This window comes from Pavona decussata, unplaced genomic scaffold (genome assembly GCF_977016875.1).
Source record: "Pavona decussata unplaced genomic scaffold, jaPavDecu1.1 SCAFFOLD_181, whole genome shotgun sequence".
Taxonomy (NCBI): domain Eukaryota; kingdom Metazoa; phylum Cnidaria; class Anthozoa; order Scleractinia; family Agariciidae; genus Pavona; species Pavona decussata.
In genome coordinates, this window is record NW_028145591.1 from 257,970 (window position 1) to 275,686 (window position 17,717).

General features: G+C 38.9%; 1 protein-coding gene across 1 annotated transcript; it reads right to left on the reverse strand.

Moving 5' to 3' along the window:
• Positions 1–541: 541 nt before the first annotated feature.
• On the reverse strand, positions 542–16,830 carry LOC146463041 (gamma-glutamyl hydrolase-like). The gene is made up of 10 exons (XM_085084898.1): positions 16,633–16,830; positions 15,864–16,160; positions 14,332–14,443; positions 13,612–13,662; positions 13,359–13,443; positions 12,416–12,581; positions 11,082–11,188; positions 3,422–3,515; positions 2,445–2,582; positions 542–1,993 (listed from the first exon to the last, which is right to left on the reverse strand). Exons 2-10 carry the CDS (start codon positions 15,991–15,993, stop codon positions 1,875–1,877), a joined length of 1,002 nt encoding a protein of 333 aa, XP_084941024.1. The 5' UTR covers positions 15,994–16,160; positions 16,633–16,830; the 3' UTR covers positions 542–1,874.
• Between the last annotated feature and the right edge of the window lie 887 nt (positions 16,831–17,717).

Consider the following 17,717-nt stretch of genomic DNA (forward strand, 5'->3'; position numbering starts at 1 on the left):
TTTTTTTAATGGAATTGTGATTTTTTTTTTCTTTAAAATTTTGTCAGATATTGGGCAACAGGAGTTGAGGGGGAGGGGGGGGCTCTCTTTATAGCTATATAGGTATATGGTTCTGGAGCTGTTTTGGTCTGAACATGGAATCTGAAAATAGGTGTGGATTTTTGTTAAAACAGGTCAGGGCTGGAAACAAAGAATTTTAGAAGCCGGCGCTGAAAAACTACATATTTTGGTGTGAAAAGGGGTCAGTGTTTAGGGGACCGGGCATCACACCCACGAGAAATTCCGAGTATCCCCACCCGGAACTGGGAGCATTTTGTAACAAAAAAAAAAAAAAAAAAAGACCAGGAGATAGCACCGGAAATTGAACTGAGCACTGTAAGGTGAAACTAGACTACCCAGGATTGTGTTGTATGCATCTTTGAGAAAGGTGCTTTGAAAGAGCTATAAACTGGAATTGTTGCAGACCAGTTTTAATTAACTTTTATTTTAAGCCCTCAGAGAATAATAAGAATAAGACAGCAGTATGGAAAATTTGCGACCGTATCCGCTGGATAAAGTTATCCGGTCTTTAAATAACTGGGGCAGGCCTCGTTTGTTCAAAGAGTGGAAAATAATTCTTTTTGGATAAAATGTACTAGCTGGAGTGTATGTTATCCGATTGATAGCGATTTATCCGCTGGATAAAGTTATCCACTCTTTGAACAACCGGAGCCAGACACTAAAACGAAACATTAGATTTCTTTCAAACCTTTTTACTCTTTAAGCCTTGATATCAATATGCATATTCTCTTTCTACACATCTCCTATGGTTCTAGTTTGAAGAGTTTGTTTAAAATTCAATATATTAATTCCTTGTTGACATTTTCTTTATTCTCACGACCTGTGTGGTTGACAAAGTAGTGTTATTGTAGAGAGAAATGAGATGTTGGTTACTATTGGGGGTTTAAGGGTGAAAGCTACAACTGATTGAGGCATGTGGTGCACTGATAAAATCTCATTTTTACTTTTTTGTATTCAAGCGGTTGTCTCATCTTGTTTTCTTGCTATTTTGTTAATAATGCAACTTAGCAGTTACAAAGACTAAGGGAAAAATATACTTGCTCGAATGCCAAGTGCCAAGTACAAGTAACTCAGTGGTTGCCCTTAAAATAGGATCCAACCTATCATTTATACGAGTGTGAACTAAACAAAAATTTCCATTTTCACCGTGCGTTTGTACAAGAATTCCACCTCTCGCAGCACAGCTGTTTGTATGGCTTAGTGAAATAAATCGTTATTAACAAAACATGTCAGTTATTTAGTCTGCAAAACGTAAAAAAGGCTTAAAGTTGGATCGTTTTTTGTTCAATCAAATAAAAAAGAGAAATTGAAGAAAATGAAAAGCAGTATAGACCTTATTCCAAAATGGCTACAATGTTAATATTCTTTTGCTCGTATTCAAGTGAGCCCTTCTTCCTTTTTCTTAAGCTCAAACTTCAAACGAAATTTTAGCTTGAACGAAGCAAGAAAGGCTAATTTAAGTGCAACCAAAAGAATTAAGATAGAAGACATTTTGGAATAAGATTTCTTCAATAATGAACTTGTTATAGGGATGGCCACAGTTTCTGTCATACTGGCCTTTTGTCGTAGAAAAAATCTTGAGAATCCTTAAGGCACATAAGGTGTCGATCAACTTCATAAGTACTCAAATTTGAAATATCTACACATTCCACATACAATTGCTTATTGTATTTAACTTGAAAGAATGGAGTTGAAAAAACATCAGAACTTATTGGGTCATCTTCATTCCACATGAAACATTGCTTGCTTTACACGTTAATGGTTATCAAAAATACTTGGAAACAAAACGGAATAAACGCCGAAATTGTTGACATCTAAAAAAAATAAGCTTGAATCACAGGTAAGTAGTCCTCTACATAAGTCATTTTGTAATTATAAATTAAGGCAGCTCTTTCCTCTTTTACACTGGAGAAATGATGGCCACTGCGTCTCGCTGTGGATAAATAATTTTTGTACGTCAATTAGCTTACGTAGAAGAAGAGACTTAAAAATTAACAGAGGAAACTTAGACACTAAGATGTCATTTGAACGATTATAAGCCCAGAACTATGTTTCTGGCGTAAATCCTCAAATAAGCGCCTGGGGTGTTCGTATAGTTCTTCGACTTACAAGGTAAGGAACCGGTTTTTGTAATGTAATGATGTAGTCAAGAATAGTTCGAATTGATTTTGAATTACCGATGACCGTGCGAAATGATGGGAGTCGAACACGAAAAACACTATACTCCTTAGATTTGGTACCTCCGTATTCACCCGACAAAAAACCCTGGTATATTCTGACCTTTGAAATGAATAAGGGAGTAAACACTTGATGACCATCACCCTACTTAAGAAGTCCTATCGTAAAAAAAAAAATAAGAATAATAAATGATTCATCACATTCACCTATCATTATAAAGAAGTTGGCAAAGTATTGCCCAGCAACGATGTCTATCATGGAATGTTTGATGTCCAAGTCTCTGCGCCATTCAAACTGCGCTTTTGCAGGATGCCAGTGAAATAGGTATATTGGGTAGCGTTTACCTGTAATCAAGCAACTTCATTCATGTGACATAAATTAGGATAAATATATAGTGACGGATGGAGACATCTTTTCGTATTTTATTCGGTGTTAGAGGAAATCTACCTGAAAGCTGTTCAGTCTATATTTTTGCCGACAGTCATAGCTAAGCTGCAAGGTGCCTTTCATGATTTTATTTTATTGATTTGCAATTGGAAAGAACTACCTAAATTGGATAGCCGTTTGAAACTTTAGTTATTCGAACCGCACGTTTCAAGGTGACTTGTGACATTAATTAACAATCATACACTGCGTCGCTCAACTGATTTTAAAAACCAAGCAGGTTCCTGATTAGTCTGAGTAAGCAGACACCAGGCTGTTTTCCAAGTGACTCTCCTGTAACGGTCAGAATTTGGCTATTCGGACGGTTGACATGGACTCATCGCGTACCAATTTTTTTTTGTTTTTTAATGGTAAAGCATTATAAACAGGAACTTTTCTCTTCGTTGCCATTTTTTCGTATGTTTGGCATACTTACTGTACTGGTAAGACGTCTGTGAAAGTGACATTAAAATTAACAAAAAGAAATGTAAACAATTCTTAATCTTTTTTTTCGTCGTCTATGTGTTTCCCGTCATTGGATTATCTTGTGAGGTCCGTAATCAGTAATGATATTGGACATATTCGGTGTGGTTGCTCCAGGGCTAGTTTGTGCACCTTACCTTTGGCTAGAGACAAGAACTTGCTAAAACAGTACGACCAACACTTCCCAACAGGCTAGTTAAATAACATGTGTTTAGCCAGTGGCAATATCTGTTCGTGAACGCTAGAAAAAATCAATAACTGATCATAGCGCTGGTACCTTCCATCATTGCAATGAACTCGACTCCATTTCGATCTTTGCTGGTGGAGACGATTCTGAAAAACTCCTTTAAATATCTGTTCTTGTGGTAGGTCTGCAACAAAATAACTGATATAAATTATGAAAGTCGTGGCATATAACTGTGTGCCTTGCAGTTAACTCGCACTTGTTCGAACCTCTCCGTTCACTTCACAGCATCAAACCAAGCCTCACAAAGAGAATAATGCGGTGATAAATAAAATTTTCAGCCCATCCAAGAAAACATCAAATTAATGTCAAATCATAGTGATCTTCAATCACAAAAGTAACGGATACTTCCTCCAGAAATTAAGCTCAGTGCACGTTGATATAAACAATACAGAAACCGTGCTAAATACCAAATTTCATTTTGGAAAATATCAAGCTACTCGACATATTTCAGCAAGATACTTGTAGCGTTTCCTGTGTTCTCAGCTCGTTTTATGCCCTTTTACACGGTAACAAGCGGCAAAAATGATGTTATCAGCATTGCATGGAGAGATGAGCAGCTTTGAGCAGGAAAAAAATTCCACCCAGGGGTTCTCTTAATATTGTACGCGAGGTGCCATCGTATGCCTGGAAATGTAACATGAAACAGCCACAGTGTATTATAGTCACGCAGTTTCATCTTGCGCTTTCGAGACAAACGACGCGCAGTGTTTTCCGGAGTGGTATTGTATGATTTTCCACGGTCAACTGCCGATTTTGCCTTTGGTTTGCCTTCGTTTTCATAACATTTCCCAGCCCAGACTGTCACAAAGGAATGGAATTTTTTGTATTTATCGGAGAGTTATTGCGGCAGGCAGCAATTTAATTTATTGAATAACAGCAGACCACTTCCTCTGCTCGAGGATTGACCTTTACACATGCATATTCGACTTGGTAAGTTGTATCTAGCATCAAGCCGAGGAAAATAGTTCTTGGGTCATTCGTTTTTATTTCCTTCACCTGGGAATGCGATGCTCAGATAAATCGACGCCAGCTTCGATAAAATAATGTACTTCTGAAATTGAGTTGTAATAGTGTGAATTGACACAGCTTTGTCTGTCTTTGAATTTGGCCAACAAATTTCCTCTCAACATTTAACGCAAGTATCATAGGATTGAAATGTCAAAAAGTAACGTATACGTTTAGGAATTAGAACGATATTTTGGAAGGATGTACCTCTTCAGACCATTGCCGAGAGTCGAAGTCTTGTTGAATCTTTGTTATTATGGCGGGAAACTGATCGAGGTTGGGAAACTCGCGCGTATTCGACATGGATTCACGATCATATAAAAGCGCTAGCAAGGCAAGGCAAGGCATTGGTGAGTAATGAAATTTGTAAATAGGCTATATCAATTTCAAGATTCGGTTTTTTGAACTTATTGTATTGCATAGCTTGGCTCTTAGTCATTTATTTACTGCACTGTTTTTATCTACCGCGCGCCACATTAATTCAACCATCACCGCGCGATATTAATCTTGTTCTGATTTACTTGGGTAGTCAGTTTTTATTGAACTGTTGTTATCTGTCGAGCAGACTGGTTTACTTGGGTAGTCAGTTCTTCCCAGAACTGTTGTTATCTGTCGAGCAAACTGCTTTACTTGGGTAGTCAGTTCTTTATTAAGCTGTTGTTATCTGTCGAGCAGAATATTAACCGGCTAACCTCGCGCTATGAACACTAACTTAGGTTCTGCTTTAGCTTATCGAGCAGAATTCTCTGCTTCCACTAATTAATATCGCAATAACCAATTCTGCTCTACTTGGGTAGTCAGCTTTCTTTTCAGTGAGCTGTTGTTATCTGTCGGGCAGGATATTAATTAATCTAGCTTACTGTAATATTCTGCTTTGTAATATTTTGCTTGAGCGTTGCGCATAACTGCTCTGTCGAGTACAAATGTAGTATACAGTAACGCTGCTTTGTAGTCCCAATTCTTTATAACTCTAAATGAGAGAAATACCAACCTCCCACTCCAGTTTATAAACTATTCCTTTTTTCTTCCATTTTAGGGACGACCGAATGCAACGCGCGGAGACGATCACTTGTTTTGTATCATCAATGTACAATTGTATCACTTTTCTTTCTTTCTTTTTTTTCGTGGAAAAAATACTCCGAATTTTGTTTAATGTGATTACAACGTTCACAAAAACACAGTGTCTAGCGCGGCTTGTGCTACAATAAATATTGTTACATTTTGTACAGTAAATAAATGTCCCAAACTCTGTGCCGCGATTCTAACTGCTTTTAACAGGAATTGTTTGCGTTTGTTCTTTGATTCGATGTTCTTTTAAAATGCTAAATCGCCCAGTTGCCTATTTTGAGTGGTTCATATTATATTAAGTCTGTGCCCTGGAGTTACTATTCGAGCAAAAGAACCATGTCTTACAAAAAGCGTAAGAACCTTCGTTACTGGTTACCGTTCGCGTGGATAAAACGAAAGCATTCCTCGCGCGTTTGATCTGCACAAACCACGATGTCTGGGATTCTGTTTCTCTCTGCGTGAGTAGCACCCCAGTCGAAAAGTCAAAAAAAGTCATATGTTTACCAAGTAGCAAGCAACAAAGATGTTTGTATCCTTATTCACAACGCCCGGGGCTTTCCGTTTACTTTGGCTAATAAAAGAGCACAAGATCTGTTCCGTTTTATGCACTGTTTCGGGACATGTTATTGCTAACTTTTCATTACAGTAATTTCTTTTTTTTCTTTGCAATTCCAGGTCTTTACTTCTGAACAGAAATGTAGGGGCGCTGTCTCTTAATAAGCTCTCCAAGTGAAATTAAGGTTCGGCTGGGCACTAAATTGAATTTTTACGGCATTCGTTTATTTCTCAAACGTCCATCCATTTTCTCGTTTGATTATTCCTCAGTCTGTTCAGAATTCAACATCAAAATCATGCTTAGATATTCAATGGTTCAAAAATCTAGATGATAATTTACCGCACAGTATTTTTTTTTTTACTTTTTTTACTCTAAAGGCGGCAGATAGTTTTTGTATTGTCACAGTTAATGACGTCATTAAATCGGGTTTTCAGCCATTAGCAATAAGGCAGAAAAGTTGGCATTACCAACACACAGTGCTTTGTTTGAAATAATTCGATACATTTGGTGGCCATTTTTGGTGATTTTCCCGATGTGTTTATCAGCTAAAATTTCGGTCAAAAACTGTGTGGTGAATTTGTCTTGCAGTTATCAGCCAAATTGGATGGTGATGTAAACACACTTTGTTAGTTAACATTTCATTCGTGATCAGTTTGGATGGCGAACAAACATAATTTTTGTGAAAAATGTATTATTCAGTGACTGACACAGGCATACTCGGAAAAAGGAAATCCGAGTGCTCCTATCAGGAGTCTTGCTTTACATGAGCAAGTTGTTCTTTGACAAGTCTCCTTTATGCTTTATAAACGCCGGAACAAGTCAAAATTCTTAAAAAATGAATAAATAAAAATAAAAACGTGTCCAGGAATACTTGTTCGGCGGTATACATGTACAAGCAAGTAAACTAAGGTTTCGGTTTAGCTCCTGATTGATGGGTAATTGCACATTTGCTCCAAGATCTGAAGATCTCAAGATAATTATTGACTGCTAAAAAGCGCAACTGAACCGTGTTATGCTAAAGCATGGCCGTGATATAACGAGAGCCGAGGCATTAGAAAATAACCTTCACTGAAGATGCACCGTGGTTGCTTGAAAGCCATGTTTGTTTAATTATACAGAAACACATTGCACTTCCCTAAAGTTATTTTCTAACGGACACAGAAAACCCTATTATTACAAACGCATTCTCATGCTTTTGCGGAACTCGAAGTAGAAACGTTTACCTGCGACTCACGTTTCCATGATCACAGTTTATTGTTCTCTTAGACGTATGCTCATGTTTCTCTTGAACAATTTGACGGCAAACTCCAGTCTTCTTTCTACTGATAGTTCACTCCCAGCCAACTATCAAAGTCGATAGAAACCGACAGTGAATCTTCCGATTGTTTCAGCAAAACCAGTAACCGCCGATGAATTCACCCAAAAAAATCCGGGAAAAAGTGCTTTAGGTCTAGCCATTAGGTCTGCGAGTTCGGCAATTTTACAGGCATGCGCTTTGAGGACGGTTTTACAAATAATTAGATCTCACCCTTGCATAGCCCATCAAATTGCGGATTTACTGAATAGACGGTCGCCAGGTTATGCTAAACTCTATAAAAATACGTTAATTTTGTGTTTGTTACATGTTCACGCATTCATAACGTCACGATGCATCGTTTGCTTAATTTTTCTGCAATTTCTAACTGTCTTGAGTTCACATATCTTAATACAAACACCATCGTGTTTGTACCGGGATATGTAAATACTCAGGGTTTCTAGTCCTTAGCAATGACTATTCGGTCCGTCTTAGAGGTCGTGCTGAGCTTAGTGGTTGCTGCTATTAGTAAAACGTTTAGCACAGCAAGCTCTCTAGCGCCTTGCGACAATAGCACCACTTGGTGTTACTCATAGTGTCCCTGCCGTGCCGAACTGAATTTATCAGTACAGTTATAATTACATCTGGATCGGCTTTCAATTGAGAGAACAAAAATAGTTACTTCGGCAAATCGCAACAAACATAAACAGCGCAACGAGCCAATCAGAATTCTACGCAAATACGTGTAACCGGCGCCAAGTGCGGGAAAATACTTCATTGGTTTGAACGATTGGTTTGAATTTGAACGTCGTCGATTGAGAAAGTGGCGCGAATTTTGCTGGCCAATCACAGTACGTAGTAAAGTTAAACCAAAGCAAACAACACGAACTACTCTCGACACCCAATTGAAAACTGCTCTAAATACATTTTGGTTTGCAAATTTAAATTCGACTTCGGAAATCAAGTAGTCCTGCAGGAGTGTAACATTTCAGAGACAGAATGACATGGCACGCTTATTGATTTGTTATCTAAAGGAATCAAAAATAATGAATATAGTTGTTTCTCTGCCAACACAAAAAGAATTGTACGTCTTTTTGCTTTGTTTTAGACCAATGTGTTTAGTAGAAAGGCCTACTTATCTGATTTGTCACATAGCTAAAGTAATCGCGAACGATAAAATAGGTGTTTCTCTGTGTGTACAAAAAGTATTTTTGTTATACCTGAGACCATTTTTAGTAGAAATTTCTGCTATTAAATAAGGGTATTACGTTAAAACAGTTTTTAGATAAACTAGTTTAAAATTTGTTATTGTAGTATCAGCTCAATATATCATTTTTTCACCAGAATATAAAGTCAAAGTTCACAATAATAATTATTATACATTTGAATTCGAGACATAGAAATAGTAAATAACTAAACATAAATACATTCAAACATGTTAAGGGTTTCTTTTAGGCCAGCAACTGAATAAGCTGAAGAACTTGTTCAGGCAGACTTTGTAGTTCAGGGTACAGATCATGTTCCGCATCAGACTCGTCGTCTGAGTCATAATCAGAGATAAAAGGGACATCATAATCTTGATCTTCAAATGGTGAAATTTTAAGCTGCTCCATTAGAGACACGAGCTCTGTCATAGAGGGTGTAGTGGGTAATAACTCCTGGTCCGTTTCCATTGACTCTGTAGTTAGCTCCATAATAAAAGGTGTGACCGGTAATGGTCGCTTGGCATTCAAGTCTTCTCCTAATACGTTCTGTCCTGTAGCTGGTTCTTGGTCTGGAGATTGCAGTGGTAGGTTTGCATTCAACAGCTCCTCGAATTGAATCGTCATTTCCTTTGCTGGCTCTTGATTTGCCATATGGAAAATTTCTGGTTGTCCAACGAATCGTGCTTTATGCCGCAGTTCTACCTCCTTCAGTTTTTGCTGTCTTACGATAGAACGCGTACGTGAATGAGAACCTTTTTGGGATGCCTTTTCCTTGATAATTTTTCTCAATCGTGCAAGCACTGAAGTCTCGCGGCGACATTGAGCAGCAACTTGTTCCTTCCGTGGTTTCTTTGCTTGAAATTCTGACGCTGTTTTTTGAGCGAAACAGCCAACGCTCGCGGGTTTGCTTCTTTTCTTTCCTTTCTTAGCAGTGGATAATTGACAGATTTCTTGAGGGGCCAAGACTTTCTTATCTGCGCTGACTTTGTTGGAACAGTTAACGATTGAAGCTTTGATAAATTGGTGCTCGTTTTTAACATCAAAGGATGAAAGCTCAATTTGTTGAGAAGCGGGGTTCGTATCTAGGTCAATTTGATTGGAGCAGGCAATACTGGCAGGTTTGCTTCTGTTCTTCCTTTTGCTAACTGCGCAGGAAGAGCACTCGATTTCTTCAGGGTCCGATACTTTCTTATCTACGCCGCTACGATTAGAGCAGTCAACGTCAGTAGTTTTGGTGCTATTCGTCTTTTTGTAAACATTAAAGGATGCGCTTTCACTTTCCTGAGATGACAATTTCTTCGTTTGATCACCACCGACCTTGCTCAGACAGCCAACACTCACAGCTTTATTTCTCTTCTTATTCTTTTCAACGCGCAAGAAAGAGCGCCCACTCTCTTGATTTATGTTTACGTTACCTGTCTTATCTGCGCTGTTTTGAGACAGTGCCATCACATCGGAGCTTGGAACACTTGTTCCTCCACACAAATGCTCTTCTAAGCTTGCATTTGTTGCGTACAGTGGATGACTGTGATCTTCGCTTCCATTTGCGACTTGAAGTTGGTCAGCGCCCTTTGGGTTGTCATTGGTTACTGGATAAATAGAAACGTCAATCTTGGTGTAGTCCTGGTTTTTATAGTCCACACTAGTAAGGGTACTTTTACCAGTAATTCCAGAAGATATTCACAAAGAAGCGCATTGTCTTTGGCGAATGAGGTTTCCTGAGATAAAACCTCCAATCCATGGACGTTTCGCTGTGGAAGTCATTCCATTTTCACTGCAGATTCTGGTTGTAGTGGTTGCTTTCTTCCTGTTCTCTGTCTTGGACCTGGGATTGTTCTTCTTTTGACGGTGACCATGTACATCCTCACCTTTAAAGAAGGCCACAAATAATCCCCCTTCATCCCAGAAGGGCGTCTTGTTTTCTTCGTAAATTGCATTGAACAAATCCAACTTTCTTTGAACGCGAGCAGACAGTTTCTTCATAACACAAAGGAGTGTTGTGACAACACAAATCACTGCTATGACAACAGAAATCACGGCACACGGAAACACTAGAGCGGTAATAATTACACAGTTGAGTGTGATAGACCTTTCTCCGTCCATCTTCGCATGCTTCCGTCCCTGACTCTCTGAACACAGTTTGTTTATTTCGTTTATGACGATTTTCCACTTTGTCTGTTTCGTCACACTTTACACAGCTCGCGCATGAATTCGAACGCGCGCGCTATTTGGTAAAACACTGTCCGATCAGAGAGATTTCAAATTACGTTTACGGCAAACGGCAGAGATGACCACGTGACCATGTTCAAGTTGTCCTTCATTTGCCGCTCGCTGTTTACAGTTTCTCAGTAAAATTAATCAGTTTTGCGTTAGCATTAAAGAACAGAACTGTTTTGTACTATTGTCATCTCTGTACTCGTTTTTTTCAAGAACACATAAACGCAAAATTGACGTTTGCCGTACGCTTGATTGTAAATCTCTAATATATTACACGTAAAAGAATCGCTATGTTAACAACTTGCCCGAGTTCGCAGTATGCGGCGATAAGAAGCTATGTCTGACCTGTGGTGTGATTCCTTTCCTGTGGTTGTTGTATGCCACTTGGTTATTGCGTAAGAAATTCACCACATGAGCAGGAGCAGATTTCCACATGGAAGCTGTGTTGTAATCTTTTGTAAAAAAAAAAAAAAAAGAAATTATGTCAAGGCAACATTTCTCATCTCAGCATCACCACTCGTGTGCATTTTACTCGCAAAGCTCTGGTAATTTGTCAGAACGAAAGGAAAACACACAAATGTGTTGTCCTTTCACAGCAATGTTATAGATAATCAAGGCCCCTGTGTAACAATTTGTTTGAAAAGTTCGCTGGAGAAATCTTAGCAATTTTAAGGCTGCAAGGAGAAATTCACAAGTGTACAGCTTCTTCGATAAACGTTGTCGAAAAGCCTACGGGACAAGACCGCATGTTGATATGGGTAATTTATTATTTGTTTTATCAAACTCAACCGGTTAAGTCTCACCCCTACAGAAACGTTTGGCATCAGTTTTACCCATCCCGCTGTAGTACTGTGAACCATAAAATTGCATCCAAATTAGAAGATTTGCACCTACCCAGACTACCTTTCGGTCTTGTCGCGTAAGCTTTAGACACGTGGAAAATTGAACTAGCTGTATGCCCCATTAGCCTCGTCAAACCGTGGTTATTGGAATAATTAGTTAATTTAAATCGATTGCCGTGAAGTTGGGTAATCGATGACTAATTGATAAATCCAAAAACAGTTATCCCATTTTATCGATTTTCTTTCCCGGACTGCCGATAAGGTTAGATCATGATTTACAGTTTATTGTTTTTGGATTAGTTAAATAACACTATCGCTTGTTGATAACATTGTTGTGAAAGGACACAATCTAGTCTCGTACACAGATCTTCCGCATTTCCGCCCAAACCTGCAGTGAGATCTGGGTACGAGATACCCGTTCCAAAGCAAAACAACGCACCAGGCGTCTCGAAATAGAAAGTTTTTGTTACAATGTTTCTTAGTTTACTCAGTAAGACACGCACCATTTTTTCGAAACCAAACCTTGCAGCTTGTTTCTGAGAGTTGACGCTTTTCGAAAGCATTTTGCATACACAACAAATGTCAGTTGGTGCGTGTGCAAACGGGGTACCATTTTTAGTACATCACCAGAGAGGAGATAACGGAGTGATTCACCAATCAAAATTGAATTATTTTCTGTATCAGTCTGTAGTTTCTTTGTAAGTTCGATTATTATTTGTACAACCCTCCTTGTTTTTACAAACAAAGTTCTCAGTCTGAGAAATAAACTTAACGCAAATCAGACATAATGCATGGTGTGCATTTACTGAGAATTAAATATTTAAAGAGCCAACAAACCTTTGGGAAGAATAAGAGGCAGGCTGATGTTTTTCGCATCGACTTCGGTGAAAAATTCTGTGTCAAGTTGTCCCAGACTTAAATCTCGTCCGCTGACCACCAACGAAATCAGCTCTAAACCAAGGCATTCTGCCCAGATAGGAAATGTGTCCCCATTGTCAAAAGCCTGCAAATAAATGTACATTAGGGCAATAGCGGCAGTGTGACACGCTAACAGTAAAATACCTAATTTCCACATTTTCCACGTTCAGTGATTCCCAATTTAAATCATTGTCAAGACCCCTTTTGAACTATGGGAAAAATCTTCCCAGTTCCCGTTCAGACATCATTTGATCCAAATAATCTATTTTTGTCCCTATTCAAGGCCAGCCACTGACTGGATTCAATACATGAATGCTTTTCATGCTCAATTGACTTCTTTGAAGTGACGCCCCTTTACTTTCTCTTCATTAACAACTTGTCTTCAACTACTTGCGTCAACTATTGATCCCTCTTCGGCAATTGTTTGCGAGCGCTTGCAGTGGGATGAATCTGTTTCCTCCGAGCTTGAATTTGCACAGAATTTGGAGGAACTGTTTTCCTGTTATGCACCTAATCCCAAATGAGGCAAGGTTTGACAATGGTACCTCCGATAAAATACACAAACAGACGCAGATGCACACGTTGTCTGGTGTTTAGAGCAATTGCAGAAATCTATTGCGATGTTAACTCTGTCCCAAGGCTGAAGGAAATAGATTTTTCTAAACCTTATGACTCTCATACGTTTGGTTACCCAACACAAATCCGTACACACGTTGGAATTTGTATTTAAGTGACTTCGGTTTTCTTTCAGGTAGGTAACACATCAATTTTACGAGTATGTGGTAATTATGTCAGTTATTACATACACTGATCTGCTGCACTGAATAAATTGAGTAACTGCTAATAAGTCCTGGAAACTTACCTTAAGAGCCAAATCAAATATCTGTTTTCCTACCCTGGTATAATTTGTATGGTGGAGGAGCCGATGACCTCCTGGGAAAATGGCCCTAATATTTAACAAACAAAATAAAGATTGACTTAGAATCTAGTGAATGACTGGACAATAGAAGAAAGGAGAGGCATCAGTAGAAAAAATTAAACTCAACTGAAGATTCAGGAAATCTTGACATGAAAGTATTTACTTTCATTAAACTTTATGTACTTCATTCACTCACCCATTTATGGAGTTGAACAGTTTTTCAATTTGTTTCTCAGTGGAGTTAATGCTATAGTTAGTTAAGGACGGTACCTCCTTCGCTACTGCGTAAACGTTCTGCGCCTCTCGCGATGGTCCGGGAAATGTCGGGTTTCTTAACGGCGGTGCCTGCTAAAACAGGGATATTTTTGCGCGGTTTATAAGTAGGAAAAGCAGATCTTGGTAAGGGTTATTGGAATCCGAAAAGAAAATTAGGGGGTAACCGAGCATTTTTCAGAGATAATTAAGCTTCAATTTGGGAAAAAATTCCATACATTGTTTTGTATTTTGGCGCTTTTTAGAATTATTGTTGCTAACAAATGCGTGGTTAACCCCCAATTTTCTTTTTAGATTCCAATATCCCCTACTAAGCTCTGCTTTTCCCGCATGGTTATAAACCGAGCAAAAATACTTCGGTGTTAGTAGGCACCGTCCTTAAGAATCAAAGGAACACTGAAGTTATACGTGTGCTTATGTTATTATCTCTGATGGTTATATCACGGAAACTCGATCATTTAGCCGATAGTACCCTTGCTGTTCACTGGTGGTTGCAGGTCCTTGACTCCTTGCGGTGGTTTTGTGGTGTCAGTATTATTTCACAGGTCCAATCTTAACACCTGAGTCAGGTTCACACGTTGCTATTTATTTGGAAACATTGAAACCTCTTGAAAAATTCCAAAGTAGGATAACTAAAGGATACAAAATAGGAACCATTCTCCCTCCGGCTGACTCAATGAACTTGACGTAAGTTGCTGCAACATACTGACTTCCAAATATGGTCACGTTTCGATCTGTTTCTTGCGTGAGAACACCTTCAAAACATACGTTATTAAAAATTACGTTAAATTCACGATTGAAATTTTCAGAGTTCCCTGTTGCTAAATTGAACCATTTTAAGAAATTGTGCTACATGTAAGACTTAACAGCGTAAGGGATCAGAAACAAAACAAAAACTGATCTGGCAGCCTGTTATACTCTACTGACACCAATGTGGGATGCTTTTTCAATTCCTTTGCGTGACTACAAATTAGCTCATATTATAGTTGAAATAAAATTCTACAATTTGATTTTTGAGAACGTGAATGAAATCAATTGCAAGTCTCTGGCTTGATGATAATGATGATGATGATGATGATATTACATCAAATTATTATTATCATTCATAAACTAAAAGCAACAACAACAAGAACAAGAACAGCAACAATTTATGTGAAAGAAATTTTCCTACATTTTTAATTATCATAGGGATTTCAATATAGTCATCTTCTTTTTCCAGGACACCAAAAAGCAATTGGCGAAGTACCATTTTGAATGTTTTAAGGCGTTCTTATAATTAGAAAGAAATGTTTTCAGTTGCTTTTTAAAAATGGCGAGGCTGACACTTGTTTTTGTTTTTTTTTTTATAGTTAATGGCAACGAGTTCCATAAAACCGATACAGCGTGAGTGAAGGTGTGATCCCGAAGTGTGGAACACCTGACTTTTGGAACGAACAGAAGAGACTGTAGACAAGTGAAGAATGGTTTGTGTCGCAATATTTCCTTAAAAGTCCAGGCAATTGATATGCCGATATGGCTGATTGGAAAGGATAGGATAGCTGAGAGTTTCATTGCTTGTTGTTTGGAAATCAAGGTTAAATTACTGATCTATTTTTTTCTCATTTCGCGAGCCCTCAGGGCCCAACTCAAGACAGAGGATACTGTTTTCCCCAATACGGATCTCCCGGCTGGTAAATAACATGTATATTTTGTCTGTTAACGTTACTTGTTTTAGCCAAACATTGGAAGGAAACCGTTTCTTCATAACCCAACCCGACCTAGTAGCAGTTATAGCTAACAAACAGCTACCAGGCCACGAGAAAATTGAAGATCAGTCTTGCGTTTTTTGACTCGCACCTGACGGCTTAGAATTCGTTTTCCAGTTACCAGAGAATTTAATCGTGAGATCTCGTTGTCGACTGGATAGTGGACGGCAGTTAACGAGGAAAACGCCTAATTAGAGGCACCTTGACAACGTCTTACGTTGCAATCGGCCAACTGTTATGCGGTTTACTGGCAAGACACACTCATACTCTTAATTCACAGTTTGTTTTCTAGAAACTGATGACAACTGAGTTCTGTTCTATTTTGGCCGTTTCAAATATCGAAGGATACCGGGAAGGATAATAGATGCTTTTAAACAGAAACTACCTTCTCAGCGCTGAGTTTTAAGATGACAGTTAATGATTGACTTACCTATGATTGGCCGATCAGTCTTTTCACCTACTCTATTATGAAAGGGTTCCACGAATATGTCCATTAATGTTGCCAGTGACATTTGCAGACAAATAAAGCAGAAAACGATGGCCATTCCTCCAGTAGTCATCGTTTTCTTATTCAGGTGGGTAAATTCTTATAAACAGCCTCGGGCACTAAGGCAGCGGGCTGTCGACAGGTGAGCAAAATGCACCATCAGTTCCAGTTGACCTGCTCTTCCTATGTGACGTACAAGCAGCTATCACCAGGATCCCTCCACACAACCGGGAACACAATCTATCCACAGTAGTTTGGTAAGTAATGTTTTCTAGTTCAAACGACCGTTTAGCTTGGTGTACTTACAAGAAGCTCCAAAGAAGAAGAAGAAAAAAAAAGAAAACTAGAAGTGACGAAGCTGCCACCAGCAAGGAGAGGTCAAACCGGGCCCTTTAAACAGAGGGTGACCACTTGACAAAGCAAATAAAAATTCTAAGTCGTCACTAATCGCTCCTCATGATTCTTGGTCGGAAGGCCCGAAACCCCCTCGCGAGCAGGAGCGATGAAGGCGTCCATGTGTTTTCCCTTCATTGTTAGTACATGCTATTTTTGAATAATAAGCCTCTCGTGAATGTCACCTTCACTTACTAGTCCTTTCTTTGTCTTATTTTAATGGGAGACTGGGTCCATTGACTGAGGCCATTTCGTGTTTTCCCTTCATTGATTGTGATTACGTGCTATTTTTGAACAATAAACCTGTCGTGTACGTGACCTTCATTTACTAGTCGTTTCTTTGTGTTATTGAGAGGGCTCTCTTGAACCCAACACAATGCAACTACACCTCATGGATACTTGTGCATTTCAGGTTGACACTGGCTTTGGTCACACTGCAGCATCAATCTTGGTTTCGCCTCTATATCAAGCTTTAGCAGCAAACAGGCTTCAGTGGAGAATAGAGCGGATTAAATTTCGTTTTGGACGCACCCCAGTAATTTGATCTATAGTAGTCACCTGCTAAACATGATTTTCCCACCCGTATCACGAATTCTTACAAGCGAGACACAAAAGCGAGATTTACTTAACCAAATCCAGGAGGAACAGTCACTGTAGAGCGTTCATGAAGGAAAAATAAAGCAAAATCGGTATAATGGAGAAATCGAAGCGATTTTGACGTGGAAAATGATTGATATTCATTTTTTTAATTCGTTGGTAAAACTGAGTTTAAAAGTGTTGACGGGCCTGCACGACTCCTACAGTTCGCAAAAAGATTGGTCTTAAAGCCTTTATAGCTTATCTCTGCTTAATGAGACGTTAATCTTGATCATGAAGGGTATATATACTGAATGGAGATTCTCTTAATGATCATTCTGAGCCGTTAGGAGAAGTTTTTCATATGCCATTGGGTATGCTATTGTAGCTCTGTGGCATTTGTCTAGGTTCACTGGCTCGGATTATTAAAAGGCAAGATATCAGACAGCGCTAAATAAATGCTCTCAATGAAGACATGGGATCTGTGGATTTCTTAACAGACTCGTGATTTCATGCTTCTCTGCAGTGAGATTGCAGGCTGTTCGTTTATCACGTATATGAGAGTCTAATAGATCCGCGTCTTTAGGAGACAGCGCTAAATATATGTCATCTACGAAGACATAGGATCCGTGGAATTCGTTACTCGTGAAGAGTTTAAAAGTGCTGACGGGCCTGCACGACTCCTGCAGTTCGATTGGTCTCAAAGCCTTTATAGCTTAGCTCTCACAAGAGTGTCTTTTAGGGATTTTCCTTTGCGATATGAAATGAGGGGAGGCTCCTTAAAGATATTTCTCAGATATGGTTGATTCTGTATAAGGTGCCATTTCC

Coding starts and splice junctions, on each gene's coding strand:
- LOC146463041 (XM_085084898.1), bottom strand. CDS start 15,993: ATGACTACTGGAGGAATGGCCATCGTTTTCTGCTTTATTTGTCTGCAA. Junction 13,663..14,331: donor GGGAGAATGGTTCCTATTTT/GTATCCTTTAGT, acceptor AACTAACTATAG/CATTAACTCCACTGAGAAAC. Junction 3,516..11,081: donor GGAAAGGAATCACACCACAG/GTCAGACATAGC, acceptor ATTTTGTTGCAG/ACCTACCACAAGAACAGATA.